Consider the following 14909-nt stretch of genomic DNA (forward strand, 5'->3'; position numbering starts at 1 on the left):
CATGGTATTCAATAAACCAACAAACTCAACTTCTTTGTTTCTAATGCTCCTGGCATTTGTGTTTGGACATAATATATTACGACCTAGCCTATTCTTATAATTAGATATGCAATGTATTTGGTATTGTTCTATAATTTTCTTTTTTCCCTCCCCAGACATACTTTAAAAGGTCCCAACCCAAAGCATATTTTTCACTCCTTCGTCACGTCCATAACCATGTTCAAAGGCATTTATATCTTTGTCACGTTTATATATCATAGCTGAACTTTCACACATTTTCCCCATTCCTCCCTTGATGTTCTATTTTTCCTGACTCTCTGCATTAAGTCTCATACCAAGAAGTAATTTCTTCTTGGTATGAGACTTCTGATGTCAAATGAATTCAAGTGCAGGCCATCATTCTTATACAAATCTTTTCTGCCATCAAACACATGCCACACGTCTAAAAACTCATATCTATCTTCTACATAGCCTGCGCGTGAAATAATTTGCTATCATCGCCCTCCTTCTTAACTCAGTACTATCGTATCTAGGTAGTAATCCTACAATTTTCACTCTTTCACATTTCTTTCTCGCTTCTTCCAACAGACCTTCCATATCTTCTCTCATACTATGTTTGTCACCACTTAAATTATTAGTACCTACCAGCACTACCATTTCTTTTACATTTCTTTTTTGGTTTTCAATTACGTTTGTCATGGAAACTAGAAGTGGTGACTCCCTCGTCAAGCACAAATTTTAAAATTGAGTCATCATACCATATTACCTCTTTTTTCTTAGATATTAACTGACTTACCTTGTTGTTATTAATATTTTGATTCCCAAGTTCAATATTTCATGTCTGTTCTTGTTCTCATCCTTTTTCTTATCCTGTCGAAGTTTAAACAAACGTTTTTCCACCTTTTCCAATTCCCTGGTCGATTTCGTAATAATTACTTTCAACCGAGCTATTTCTAATCTCAGTGTATCCTCAGATAAATTGTTATCATCACTCAGGCAGTGTTTTCGATCAGGGCAAAAGCTCTCCTCAGTAGCAACTTTAGCTTTAGTCACTGCCTTGTTACGACGAGGTTTTGGCGCCATTTTTAAGAGTAGTAAAACTAATACTTTTTCAGAAATTATGTTATAAAACCCACTTTAGTACAATAACTACACTAATAAAACTATAATGATATACTTAAAATACTTAATTAAATCTAAGAAAACACTTGATAAAACAACAAAAATCACAAATCATTCAGGAGCTCTCTGATAGCTGTCTTTTCAACTGCTAGCCTCGACACCAGTAATTAGTGATCAATAAATCGTTGAGAAGTGGATATAAATGTAGATATATGTCATGATACATCTGGCTCTCTGAAAAAGGGAGATTACTCATGTTTTCTGTTCGTTATATCAGTAATATATCATTTTTAATAACTGTTGCTGTTTGTTTATTTTATTTCTTTTCTTATAGGTCTTTTTACAGAACGAGTTCACTTATCTTATTTTGTTGAGGTATGAAATAAATACTTGAATACTGTTTATTATTCAGTGATAATAAGGCAGTTTCTGTCTAATCGTCAACTTTTGGAAATCGAGGGACATCAGGTAACCATCTGACATCACCACTGAGATCGACTTCTCTTATCGAGAGACATAACCTTGGCCAATACGGTTCTCCGACTTCTTCTAATCATGTAGGAAGTAGATCAGTGTCAGGTCTACACTGACATACTGTCCTACTCCAAATATCCCGGACAGACTCGTCTCTTGCCATTCACAACCTGAAATAGTAAGCATCAGCAGCAGGATTATTCGCTTCCTGATCGGGAAGCCTCATGAAATGCTACCAACAAATTCTTCTGTATGTACAATCCGCCTGTTACCTGAGGAACCTGAGAACGGAGGACTCACTTTCAACCTAGTTGAATAACTAGGATGTGAAAAGCAATGATATCAAGGCAGCCTCTCAAGAAAACAAGAAAGCAACAGAAATCGGTGAAGAATTGCTAGTGAAGTGACTATTTTACCATGTTTTGTTTCCCATTCTGGAAACAAAACATGGTAAAATAATCACTTCACCAGATAAAAGTGTACTTGTCATTTCCTCCAACTAGAAAAGGTAAGCTTTAAAGGCGACAGTATTCATCCAGCAAGAGTCCCGTTTCTGGAAAGAGGTCATGCCATAGAAAGGTGAGTTCGACTTCGATGGAAGAGTCTGTACATTGATGTGTCACCAGTCCTATTAACCAGCCATTGAATTGTTGCCAATATTCTGGCAGTGAAATTCCTCAAGACTTTTGAAAGCAAATCTTTTTCAGGAAAATGGTTTCTTTTGAACTCTGTCTGGTTGGAATTCCATCTCCATTTCCAAAGTCCCAGAATTTAAAGTTTTTGAATGTGAAGACATTCTGATATTTTAATGATTCCATAATATTAGTTAGTTACAGTTCTTGCTTGTTACTGGTTGTCTAGATTCCAATACGCCACATAAGTGTATTATAAAATTTTTATCATCATCATCAAATTCCTGACATGTACCCTCAAGGGGTGTACAGGATGTGATAGTATTACATGAAAAATTTACATCATTACTAACTTACTATCTACAATTTTCCTCCAAATCAGTCTGTTACTTGTCAAGACTCCAACATTATCAGATCTTATATTTCTATCCTCTAAGGCACTTTGTACCGTATCAATCCACGTATATCTTGGTCTTCCTCTGGGTCGTGTTCCTGCCAACCTACCTGACAGAGAGCATTTGTTTTGCTAATTAAAATTTTTATTAGAATTCTAAATATTTTTACGCATTAAGTCGTTCCTCTTATCTTATTAAATAACTAAGCAGAATTATTTCGCTACCTTGAAATATGCAGTTATGTAATTTTGTAATTTCATCTTTTCACAAAAATAAGTTTTCTAGCAAATCTTCCGAATCATCACATGGAAAATGCTCCGAAAACATTCAAAGGGATATATTATAGCATTTTACTCGCACGCAAACACAATATTAGTGAAGCTGTAAAAATACTCGACAAGAAACCCAAAGAATTGAACACAATTCCATAGATTTCAAATATAAGCGCACACAGCTCTAGCAAAATAAAATAAAACAAAATCGATATTAAGAATAAAAGTAATGCTTTCTAAGAGCTGCTCACAAATACCATGGAAAAGCACTCTTCTTCTTGTTTGTTCTCTTTTTTTTTTTTTTGAAATCAGGCGGAAATACACATTCATCAGTTGGTTAATTTAGAGCCAGTCGTTCGTTACTAACGCAAGTTAATCTCTGAACCTATCCCATAACAAGTTGAAAAACAAAAAAGGAGAGTGGAGAAATTTCTTGCATAAAGTGAACCATGAGCAACAGAATAAATAACTGCAATCTCACTTCCATTTCTTTATTGTTTTCAGTGCCAAAATTTCAAGTGTTGATAAATGCTGTTACGAATACATGGATTCAAGATCCTCAAGCCAAATTTACCATCTGTGCCAGGTGAGATTTGAATGTTGTTTAGAGAATTTTTCGGTTTTACCTTCAAGAATTTGAAAAGAGTCCTTTTTTATTAAAAGAGGGAACACATAAGATGCACATCACTGAACTTGATTATCTCTCTTTCTCTCTCTAGTAATTCGAACAATACAGAACAGTAGTTTTCTTCATACAATCGGGAAATAAATAAAATCGTCACAAAATATTTCCCCATATTAATTTTGTAATTTTAATACGAAACTTTCGTATATTAATACGAATTTATACACGAAATGATGTTTGAAGACTTCACTTATTTTATACGTTAAAAAAATTAGAATCATTCTGGCCAGAGATTACACGCGTTTATAGCAATAATCTAGTGAATCCTAGGGACTTAATAATCCTTGTGTCACCAAGAAAGAGATGAATTGCTGATAAAATCCCTCGGAAACGCAACTTTTCATTTAGAGGAAGAAACAACCACAAGAGAAACAATACTCAAGATATTTAAACTAAGAAGTACGCTCAGGATAAACGGGCAAAAAAAGAACAGAAGAATACCGCGGTCCAATTAACTAAATTGATGTATATCATATCAAGGATTATCATCAGTTAATAAGTTATTTCAAAAATCATCATAAAAGATGACTTAATTAATATCTAACTACGAAACGAATGGGTTGCTAACTGGCGTGAGCCAGTTGATGGTGAATGAACTAATATAGAAAAGTCATGCCAATGATTTGACTCCGCCAGAAATTAATAGACTAGTGTTCGTGTTCTGCTAACATATGACAGGGTGGTGCCAGTGAATTCACCCATTTGTTTAGTTTATTTCAAAAAGTTATTTCAGAATTCATCATATGAAAAATGATACTCATGCAAGCGATTTCAACACATATCAGGAAGAGAGAGAGGAACGATAAAATATTTCTCTCCGATAACTCAAGAACTACTTGTATTTCTAACCTATTTGCTGTGATAAATGTAGTACGACCCAGAAAACGTAAGGAAGGTTATGAGGAAGGTATCGTTAGATTCATTCGATTCCGTTTGTCATCAATAGTGGGCGTGAGGAAGACCTATACTCTTATTTATCCCCTGTGTTGAATAAATATAAATTAGGTTAATACTAACTCCCCTCAGCAATGCGTTTCTGTGTCTCTTTCCTAACCTTCCGGATCAGGGACAAGACTGATAGTAGTTATTTCTAACACAACTATAGAATTAATAAGTTAAAATATTTAAGCAGTCGTTTAAACCACTTTAATATTTTCGGAAACGACTGGCTTATTCCAAATAAAGTTATTCATTTGGGTATCTCAGATTTTGATATCTGGTTCTGGTCTTTGAAATTAGCTTCGCTGGTTTGCTGCCGTACCTTTACAATATGATTCGTGTATTTAAAAAAATAAAACGAAAACTGAAGGAGGCAGGGCGATCACTTGTAAGAAGCATTTCGTTTTACTCTCAAGCGGATTTATATAACTTGTTTCATTCTCGTTTTATCCACTGACCTACAACATTAATGGAGATGATACACAGCGTGTTTCTTGTTAATCTTGGATGGTATTCATTACAGAAAAGTATTGGCTTGGCCAGAAAGGACAGCTAGGATGAGAAGTTGCATCGATATACTCGTACATTTACGATTGAACCATGTATGGATGTTCACCAGTGGACGCACAAAGAGAGAGAGAGAGAGAGAGAGAGGAGAGAGAGAGAGAGATAGAGAGAGAGAGAGAGAGAGAGAGAGAGAGAGAGAGAGAGAGAGAGAGGGGGGGGGGATAGAGACTGAAATTGATTGAGAAGCTGAAGTTTGTCTTATGGAACTGAATACATACTGAAGAGGAAATGCAATATGACTTGGCAATCTCTGAGGAAAACATGGACTGATACTCCTCTCTCTCTCTCTCTCTCTCTCTCTCATAGATTAATTCAACTATTCTTCCAACTTGATCCGAGAAATTAGACAAAGTGATCAAGTATGCACTCCAGTAACTCCAGTAAAGATAAACGTCATAGTAATTTTAATTAGAATTTAGGGGTCACCATGATCATATGAATTAGGAGAGTGGTGAAGATGGCATGAAAATCTGCAAGGCAATCATAAGCCAGAAGAGGTTTTTTTAGCAAATAAGGCTAGATCTGTCAATAGCACAACTTCGGTCTTTCTTGCAGAAGGCACACTGTGCAAAAGAACTGCAATCGTGCCTTAGTAAGGAATAATACGTTGTGTTTTAATGCCTGTAAACTGTATGAACATCATGGCTATAAATATTCGTGGATTTCATCAGAATGAATTTGATGTTTTTTTTTATTGTATGAAATTGAATGCTGCTTTTTCTTCTTTTTTGGAATGTATTATTTTTGTTTTTTCAACTGTTGGACATATTGTTTTGAGTTTTTTTTATTTACTAGGGGAGCTACACCACCTCCCCCCCTGGACTATGTAGACATACAAAACAAATCCATTCATTCTGAATGGATTTGCTTTGTATGCCCTTAGTAGAGGATATTGCAATCCTACCATACTGACTAAACACGGAATATTTAGATGACTATATGTACTCTTCACGAATATTTAATTATTACAAAAATGTACATTAATTGTACATTTTTGAAGAATATAATACTGTTATATATTGTTAATTAAGGAAAGCAAAATGATGATTTTTAGGTGAGTGCTGTGTTTTTTTTTTTTTTTTTTGGTTAGATGACGCCTTTAATTGCTTCCCCTTTTTTCATAAAGATCCTTTGAAGAGGGTTACCCACGAACTGGACTTTGCGCAATTTTCCTGTAGATATAGATATTTATGCGGACAGATAGAATTTTTCTGGAGAGCCAAACAAACAGATACTAAAGTGCTCAAACTTCATGCTATCCCCATGGAAGAAGTTACTTTTGTCTCAAATCAAACCAGCAAATTAACTTATTAGAACATTCTTAATCTTATAATTTAGCCATCATACATTATTTGAGTGCAACAAATAAGTACGTGCTAGGGATCATATTAACAATATGTTGATAAGACAAAGATTTCTAGTTCCTCACTAGCAACACGACTCTTGATAAACGAAACGCTGTTATCAACAGATCGAGATAAAATCGCAACTAATTTTAATTTATCAGTTGAAAATAGAAGAGGAAATCCTGATGAGCCCAGTGTTTGATTATTTTTAAATTCGTTATAAAACTGATTTTTGTAAATACAAATTTAACGATGATAATTCTTACAAAATCATATTCATTCTAAGAGCAGCATAATTGGAAGATCAGTTTGGAGGTTACTCGTCGTTCCTCTTTCAGGTATACTCACGGGAAAGATGTGGAAGGATCTCTCAAAGTAACGCCATTCATTGATAACGAACAACTAGTGGATGGGGTAGTTATAACAGGGGTGAGGATTACTTTTTTTTTTCGTTTGCAAATCATCAGTCTTTCCTCTATGACTGAATCAGTATCCTTCAAAAAAAGGTAATAACTGAACTATAAGTGAAGTAAAAATGAAACGTTGAAACCTGCTCTCTTTCTAAATAGATCAAAGGATGCAGCAACTACACCATGAACATACCTCAGAGGTTCCAGTACTCAATGGAAGAGAAACCTCTGAAGTATTCCGTCTCGGTCATTGAACTGCTGGTAGAAGTACTGGATATAGACACTGGTGAGTTAATCGCTATTATTATTATTATTATTGCACTATTTCATATATAAAATTGATCCATATGAATTTCTTCAACTAATTAATTAAGGCTAATTCTTTCTCAGTATTTTTCTTTTTTTTATTGCTACAGACATTAAAGCAGAGATCACGTTTATCCATTTGAGACAGAGAAATCCTGTCAAGCTATCATTCTCAGCATCCACCTCCAAACACTACAATAAACAGTTTCGCGGAAAGGCGCCCCCTTATCGCGGGATGGTGAGTTTTGCTTTAATTGAAGAAAACAATAAATAATAAATGAGAGCATAATAAATTATGCTCTGTATTTTACATGAATGGGCCACAATTACACTCTCTTATTTATGAATGAGTATGCTATCACACATGGCATTTCTTGTTACATCTTTGAGTTGAGTTAAATGTAATTTAAACTGATATATTTATGCGTTTCTCATCACTGGCACGAAATAAACTGGGTGTAATCGTATCGGAGTAAGATCGTAATGGTACTCTTTCAGTACTTACTGTGAACAAACGCTCAATAGCAAGATATGTTTTAAGCTATTGCATTCTAGGAAGCCTACAACACATGCCTGAAACTAGAGGTTTACGATGTTTTCTCTTGTTATTCATCTTAAACATATTTTTATGTATTTTTAATTTATTTTTTACATAATCCCGAAATTTTCTCTAGCGACCAAACATGAAATTATATCTAGTTATTACAGCCTCCAGTAAGCTGTGCGAATGTGCATGAGTCCTACTAACTCATCTTCAACCGAAGAGGACTGATAATAATTATTCGTGTGCCATACACGAGATTCGAATCCAAGTCTTTCAACTAAACCGACGGAAATACGGAGGATCCATTATCATTAGGAATATTAATAGTAGAATTAGTATGTGACTTCCGCATGCACACATCAGTTTTATAGGAAGAAATTTACTCAGACTGGTATTTCAAGTTTTCACAAATATTCCTCGAATCATTCAAGTTTTCAGTTCAAATATAATCGGTTGCTACAAAGAGACGACGTGTCGAAATTATATATTTCGACCTTTATAATTATATATATACGCCGGCACTTCAGAAATTATCATCATTAATAAAAGGTTGTGAAGGTAGCCAAAGGAAAATAATCGAAGTAGTTAAACGAAACACAAGGAGGGTATTTATTTGACACAAATATAGTACATAAAATCAGGAATGTGACCAAATATTCTGGAAACTATTTAAAAATAGCTTTCAGAATTGTAATAAAATTGTACCAGAATTGTAATAGAAAAAAAATCAAAATAAAGATATAGAGGTCAGGAGTTGAAACACTCTTAAAATGAGGAAAGTCAAGACAGATCATTGACAGAAAAAACTGAATGCGTTTTAAAATGCAATTCAGTTAGAAAAATCTCTCCTAAACCGATCATAGTAAAAAGACCCGGAGCACATAATATTTGGCTAAAAATACTCAAATGTGGAGTTATAAAAGTTACGAAGTGAATACTTTTGCATAATTTAGGATAACTGAATAGAAAGTCAAATTTTGGATGATAAATCTAGATCTTTTATAGATAAGCGCTGAAAATACCTATCTATAAAAAAGAAGGAAAATAACCACGTATAAATTTACAGAAGAATTTCCGCAACCAGCATTAGAGGCAAGATTGATATAAGCGGATTTGAAAAGAGGCTAAGAAAAAATTGGGGAAATGAATTACTGAAGTACATGTTAATTTGCATTTGTCCTTCCCAGTTTAGAGAAGGCCAACCTGAATTAGTCCTGCTTGTTCTTCACGATATGGAGGAGAAGCCTGAGAACCATAGGCAGAAATTACATGATGAGATTTTCATTTTAAGACATATTTATCAGAAATCATTGGAGTATCATCCGCTCGGTAAGCCTAGTGGCTATGCGCTTCGCAACCATATCCCGTGGGAAGGAGTGTCCTAAATTCGAACCAGTCGACGACGTGAGGAGATTAAGGTTCTTCCTCAGCCATAGCAAAATTTGCCTGTCTTTTGCGTGGACAGCAGGTTTTTTCCACCAGTTTATCTGGAGTTTTTCATCTCTTAAGCAGGCAAACCTGCCCCGTGAACACTCAGGCTACAGCCATAGGATATTATACGGCAAGAAAGGCAACGGGGAACCACCTTGCTCATAATCAGTTCCCTAGTATGGTAGCATAGCATATACCACCACCAACCGGATGGCTGAGGGAATAGCATAAGAATAACAGGGGAATATTGAAGTTTTTTATATCTTGAGAATGCATACAACGTGGTGCCACGATAAAAGTTGTTCCTTGAGGTACGCACTGAGGAAATGGAACATTACACACTCAACAAATAGGATGAGTTAGTAAAAGCGTGTATTTCAGAAAAACACGAGAATAAGTGTGAATGCATAAAATGTACAGCATATAAAGTATTCAGATTATAAAGTATTATTTATGAATAATAAGAAAACACAAATGATTTAACTGAACTTAGAAGTGGAAAAATAGAAACTGGAACAGGTTAAAACATTCAGTTTCTTCGGCACAGTGAAAACACACAAGCAGAATTACGAAGAGACTATTAAATACCGAATGTATATTGTGTGGTGTACTATATGATAATTTTGGGACAAAGGGAACATACTTTTAATCAATGTCTTTAGAGAACGAACTATAATTGTGTATTTCCCACCTCTACTTGTTAACTGTTATTTTCTACAAGACTGTCCTGTTGAATTTCAGTTGCGAATTGAGGATCTCGACGGAAATCCACTTGCTCGAAAATCGATAAAATTGTGTGCTTGGGACGAAACATTCGACGTGTGCAAATATTATGATTCTGATGATGACGGAAAAGTGCGATTTACCATTTTCACAGCTCAGTTCCACTGGGACTTTAACATTACGGTAAGTTTATTAGTGTTGCTCGATCCGCCAACTAAAAAGTAGGGGTAAGGGCGAAACATGCTTCTCATTTCTCGCGCAATTGATAAAACGTTATATGTGTTGTGCAGTACTATTATGTAAGCTCCTGACGTTCTTTAAATTTGTAGGCAGAATACTCGTTTGATATATTTCAAGAAACAAGAAAAGAGTCCATTCGACAGAAGGCAGAATTAATAATTCGGCGGTCAAATTGGGCCCAGAATAATTATTTTCAACTCATCGAAGTGGAGGATGTCGTGACATGCGACCAGCTCCATGAATTCGAGATTCAGTATTCAGGCGAAATTGGAAACGCTTACGTTTTCTATTACAAGGTAAGATGAAAGCAAAACAAAAACATTCTACAGATGCTGTTGTTCGTGAATATATTTTAACTAAATCAGTTTCATTAAGCAGACACTGAAAAAACGACTGTGCATTACTGCCGTGTTAGCAAAGAAAGAAATCACATATCGGTGGTGTCGCGTGCCCATTTCAGTTAAGTGTACTGTGGTTAGGCTTATATAACCAACACTACAAAATGTACGTCAGTTGATCCATGATTGTATTTTTTATTGATGTTTGAAAGTTTAAAGAGTGAATATCTCATCTTAATTGGCCCAATACAATTCACTGAAGAATAATTTTTAATACTTTAATTTATCAATTAATTGTAACTAAATCTGCGAAGAGATGGAGACAATGCGTGTGCTTTAAGATATATTAGAATTCAATAAGGAAGGGGATTGCAATATTTGTCTGGTATATTTGAATTACTCAAAAGTGTAATATGGAAAAGGAGGACGAGGCTTTCCTCCTACTACAATCATGCGATCCGCAAAAGCTCTGGGACAAAACGGAACATTCCGTACATCGTCAACACTGTTTCCCACTGTACATATGGTCAAAAAAGTTATAAATTATTTATAAAAAAATTATATATTAAAACATATCTCTATCGATATCCTAACACGTCAGTTCACACTTCACGCACACAAAACACACGAATCTCAGAAAACAGAAAACAAAGGCACTGATGTTTGGATGCTATTCTCAGTGCACACTCCGTCTCACCTTTTGGGTGATCTTAAACCACTGGAACGCTAAGAATTTTAGCTAGCTGCACCATCTATACATCTGTTCAGAGAGCTGAAAATTGTCGGTATTTGTGGCTGCACACCCGCTATAAACCCGAATGTGATGCATTGTTTACTCGTCGAAAATTGTCTTCTTCTTCTTCATGAAGCATTAGTACATTGTGTTTAATTTTATGAATCACACGAATTCAGACAGCGAATACATATTGAAATAAATGTGTACAGATTTACAAATTCAACCGACAATTTGAAAATAGTATATAGACAAAGGTAAATAGTTGAACAAATCGATTTGTGGGTATTGGCCAATACCTATAGAATAGATATAAACAGAAAGAGCGTATCAATTAAAAACAGACAAGAGATTGTCCATGCGAGAGAGGATTTATTTGTCTTAAAGCGGCTGCTTTCTTGTGCACAGATTTCTTAGCCAGATGCCTGTGCGAAAATCGCAACTGATGTGTTGATTAGAGGAAAGCTGCAAGATTTTTAAACAGAAATAAGTATGGATGCAATGCGCTCTGACAAGGAAATATTATAGGTAGAGTTCAGAACAAGAAGGGGGTGGTTGATTTTGAGTGGTCTTTCCTCTATAAATGAAGTGAGTGCTGAGTTAACGGAGTAATGAAGCTCACCAGGTTTGTCTGACGCGAGTGGAATATGACAAGAGATGAGCAGAATAAAGAGCGCACAACGATAATACGCTATGCCGACGGAATTAAGAGCCCTGCCAAGAGCATTAATTAAGTTTCAAGGAAGCCGACTTCCTTGCCTGGAGAAGTTCTGGAGCCTAACAAGGAGAATGGAAAGGAATATCTCATGTCTTAGTTTTAATTACGAAATTCAGAAATTGCAAATCGATAAAGTCAATATATAGCTTTGCTAATAATATTAATTATCCAGAAGTATATTTTGCCTCATATTAAAAAAAAAGAGATAATTTGTTTTATGTGGCTCACACCTACGACGAGTTTCTTGAGAACCTATAGTACGTTTGTAGCGTGAGTGCTCTAGGATTATTTTTCTTTTGATATTATGATTTTTATCTTTTGTCAGAACTTCGTGTAAATGTTTCTCTTTCTCTCGTGTGACCACCCAATAAAAAAGCACGTTCTGCTGGTTCTAATGCTCAGTCCATATAGTCATCATCCTTTCCGTTTCTTCGTTCCATGGCATCTGGATTTCTGAATTAGGATCACGCTAAGATTCGTGAACGACCAAGCGACCTAACAAATTGTATCAGCATTATTAAAAATGGTCTGCACTGTAGAGTTATTCAGTCCTGAATGTGGCGCTATGAATGTCAATGCTACGTTCATCTCTATCAAACTGGTTCAGAACTTTCAACATCGTCTCTAAAGAGTAGGAATTTCTTGGCCTTTTCTGCTTGGTATTGTTCAAATTCTTCTTGTCCATGTTAATTTCCTTTATTAATCTCTTGTTAGCCATCTTGCTAAAAGAGCGCAGCAGTTATTTAGAGATAAAGACAATAATGCACAAGATAAACTGTGCACGAAGGTATACGTGTATAGAAAGTGTCCCGTAAATTTGTAAATATTTGAATAATTCATAAAATTCGGAAAAACTGGTATATTTGGGTGCGGTTTGTACGAAAGGGAATCGGAAGGAGAGGGATTTTGTTTTTTCTGACTGGGAAAATAGTTCAAATTTGCACCGGTAGAGGACGTGTAATTCATAGCTCATTTGTGAGATAAGTGAAAATGAGAGTCCATGTAATGAAAGCATGTGGATTCCCAGTCATTGGTGCGAACAAAAACTTTTTTTTTGTGAAAGGAAATGTTTGTTGCTGTGATGGTGACATGGGTGGATAAGGCATTCATAATAAAGTTGATTTACATAAGCGGGGAATCAGAAGCTTCAAAAGTAGATGTCTATGAAGAAAGGTCCAGGTCCTATCACTTCTGACGCACAACAGTCTCTAATAGGTCGTTTCGATGAAACAGGAAATTTGTAGATCGCCATGGCACCATAGACCAGTGTTATCCGAAGACCGTACCAGCGTTGTGGTATTGCAAATGAATGTCCTAAGCGCACAATCAACAAGTGATGTAAGTAGTACACGGGAAGTTGCAAGATTCATGGGCATAGCGAAAACATGTGTTAAACTTGTTAAACATTGAAGCTGCGATCTCTTGTCTAGCTGTTATCATGCCACTAAGTTGAAGTAATTCGCACCGTGAGCATTGACAAAAGTCGCAGAAGATCCACAATGGCTGGACAAATCTATTGAACAGACGAAGCTCATATTTTCATTGCAGTAAAGACACATAACTGTCGAATTTGGGAACAGGCAAACCAGACGCCTATACAGAGGATCCGTTGCATTCACAGCGACTCACTGTTGGGTGTGGCTTCTCGGAATTCTTCATTGGGGTTCCTTTTTCTTTGAAGAGCCATGTAAAAAAGAGCCAAATGCTACCCGAAAACGTAGTATCATGCTTGTGGGGAAAATGTTCTTCACACAGTCACGTTCATGCAGGACGGGATGCCTCCTCACATCGCATCACCATCAAAGCAGTTTCTCTTCAGCACATTTGGTCAAGAACAATTCATTAGCTGTAACTGCAACTCTGCATGCCTCCCCTCGATCCCGGAACTTCACACCAGTAGATTTTTCATTGTGGAGCTGTTTAAAATCCAGAGTGTACCTGAGCAGCCCATCTTCCTTAGCGGATTTAAAAGATGCCTTTGCGGCGAAGTTGCTTGCATCCACACGAATATGCTCCACGCTCCTGTAAACGGTGTTCTCACCTGCTCGCAACATGTAATTGTTTGTGCCAGTGGACACGTTGAAAAGTTACTGTAATAATATGTACCCTGTTTCAGTATATGATTAGAAACGTTCCCAATGCCATTCTGAGTGTCATCACTGCCGGTGAAAATTTCAAATAAAATTTCTTTTCCTGCCAAAACAATTCTCCTCCTTGAGATTCACCTTCGTGCAAAAAACAATCTAATATACCATTTTTTCCAATTTTTATGAATTACTGAAATATTTACGAATTTATGGGACAACCTGTATATATTATTTTTTATATAGTCCAGATATCCCAAGCCACTTCAAGTCTCCAATAAGCTTGGTGGTTATCTCACGCCTGGCGATCAGTTTCATCTCCCACCTAAAAACAATTACACTCCAATCGAATCCGCAGCCTGTTGGTTTGCAGAGAGAAAACGCTAACCACTCACTCTGCTGACCAAGCTGGCTAGTTCCACAAAATTCTGATTACTGAGTTACCTTAGCTCTAATGAAACTGCGTGTGCTTCCGTTATGAATATTTGAATTAAGATGGTTTGAAGTTGAAATTTAATCGACAACTAAAGGAAAGTTTTTCCCCTAGGTCATTCTTCGGAAACATTAAGAATTAGTCGAATCTGGCTGAGGAATATTAAGTCAGAAGAATATTTAACTTTGTACACATCTCCGTATTTCAATCAAGATCTCATACATACTGACAGGAACTGTCTCTCGAAAATGCTGGTTTTTCATTCCCCAAACCAGCCAATGAGGCACAAGCAATACATCATCATCGTCGACTTCATCATGAACAACAAATACTTCACATGCACTCTCAAGGAATGTACACGAATACCTATTTGAAGAACTTAAATCATTACTAACTTCCTATCCACAATTTTCCTCCAAATAAATCTGTTATCTGGCAATACTCCTACATTACCAGAGCTTATATTTCTGTTTTCTGAGGCACGTTTTGCTGTATCAATTCACCTATACCGCGAATT

At 35.9% G+C, this 14909-nt stretch overlaps 1 protein-coding gene across 1 annotated transcript in view; it reads left to right on the forward strand.

Moving 5' to 3' along the window:
- Positions 1–7025: 7025 nt before the first annotated feature.
- The window catches only part of LOC150099932 (alpha-1-inhibitor 3-like), a 79110-nt gene continuing 71226 nt past the window's right edge, over positions 7026–14909 (forward strand). Inside the window, exons 1-4 of the mRNA XM_090403177.1 lie at positions 7026–7128; positions 7259–7386; positions 9865–10029; positions 10176–10382. Coding sequence (XP_090259303.1) covers positions 7026–7128; positions 7259–7386; positions 9865–10029; positions 10176–10382 — 603 coding nt within the window. The remainder of the gene's footprint in view (positions 7129–7258; positions 7387–9864; positions 10030–10175; positions 10383–14909) is intronic.

The sequence above is a fragment of the Typopeltis vanoorti genome, chromosome 13 (genome assembly GCF_054136105.1).
Source record: "Typopeltis vanoorti isolate ZY-2024b chromosome 13, IOZ_Tvanoo_1.0, whole genome shotgun sequence".
NCBI classification, from domain to species: Eukaryota; Metazoa; Arthropoda; class Arachnida; order Uropygi; family Thelyphonidae; genus Typopeltis; species Typopeltis vanoorti.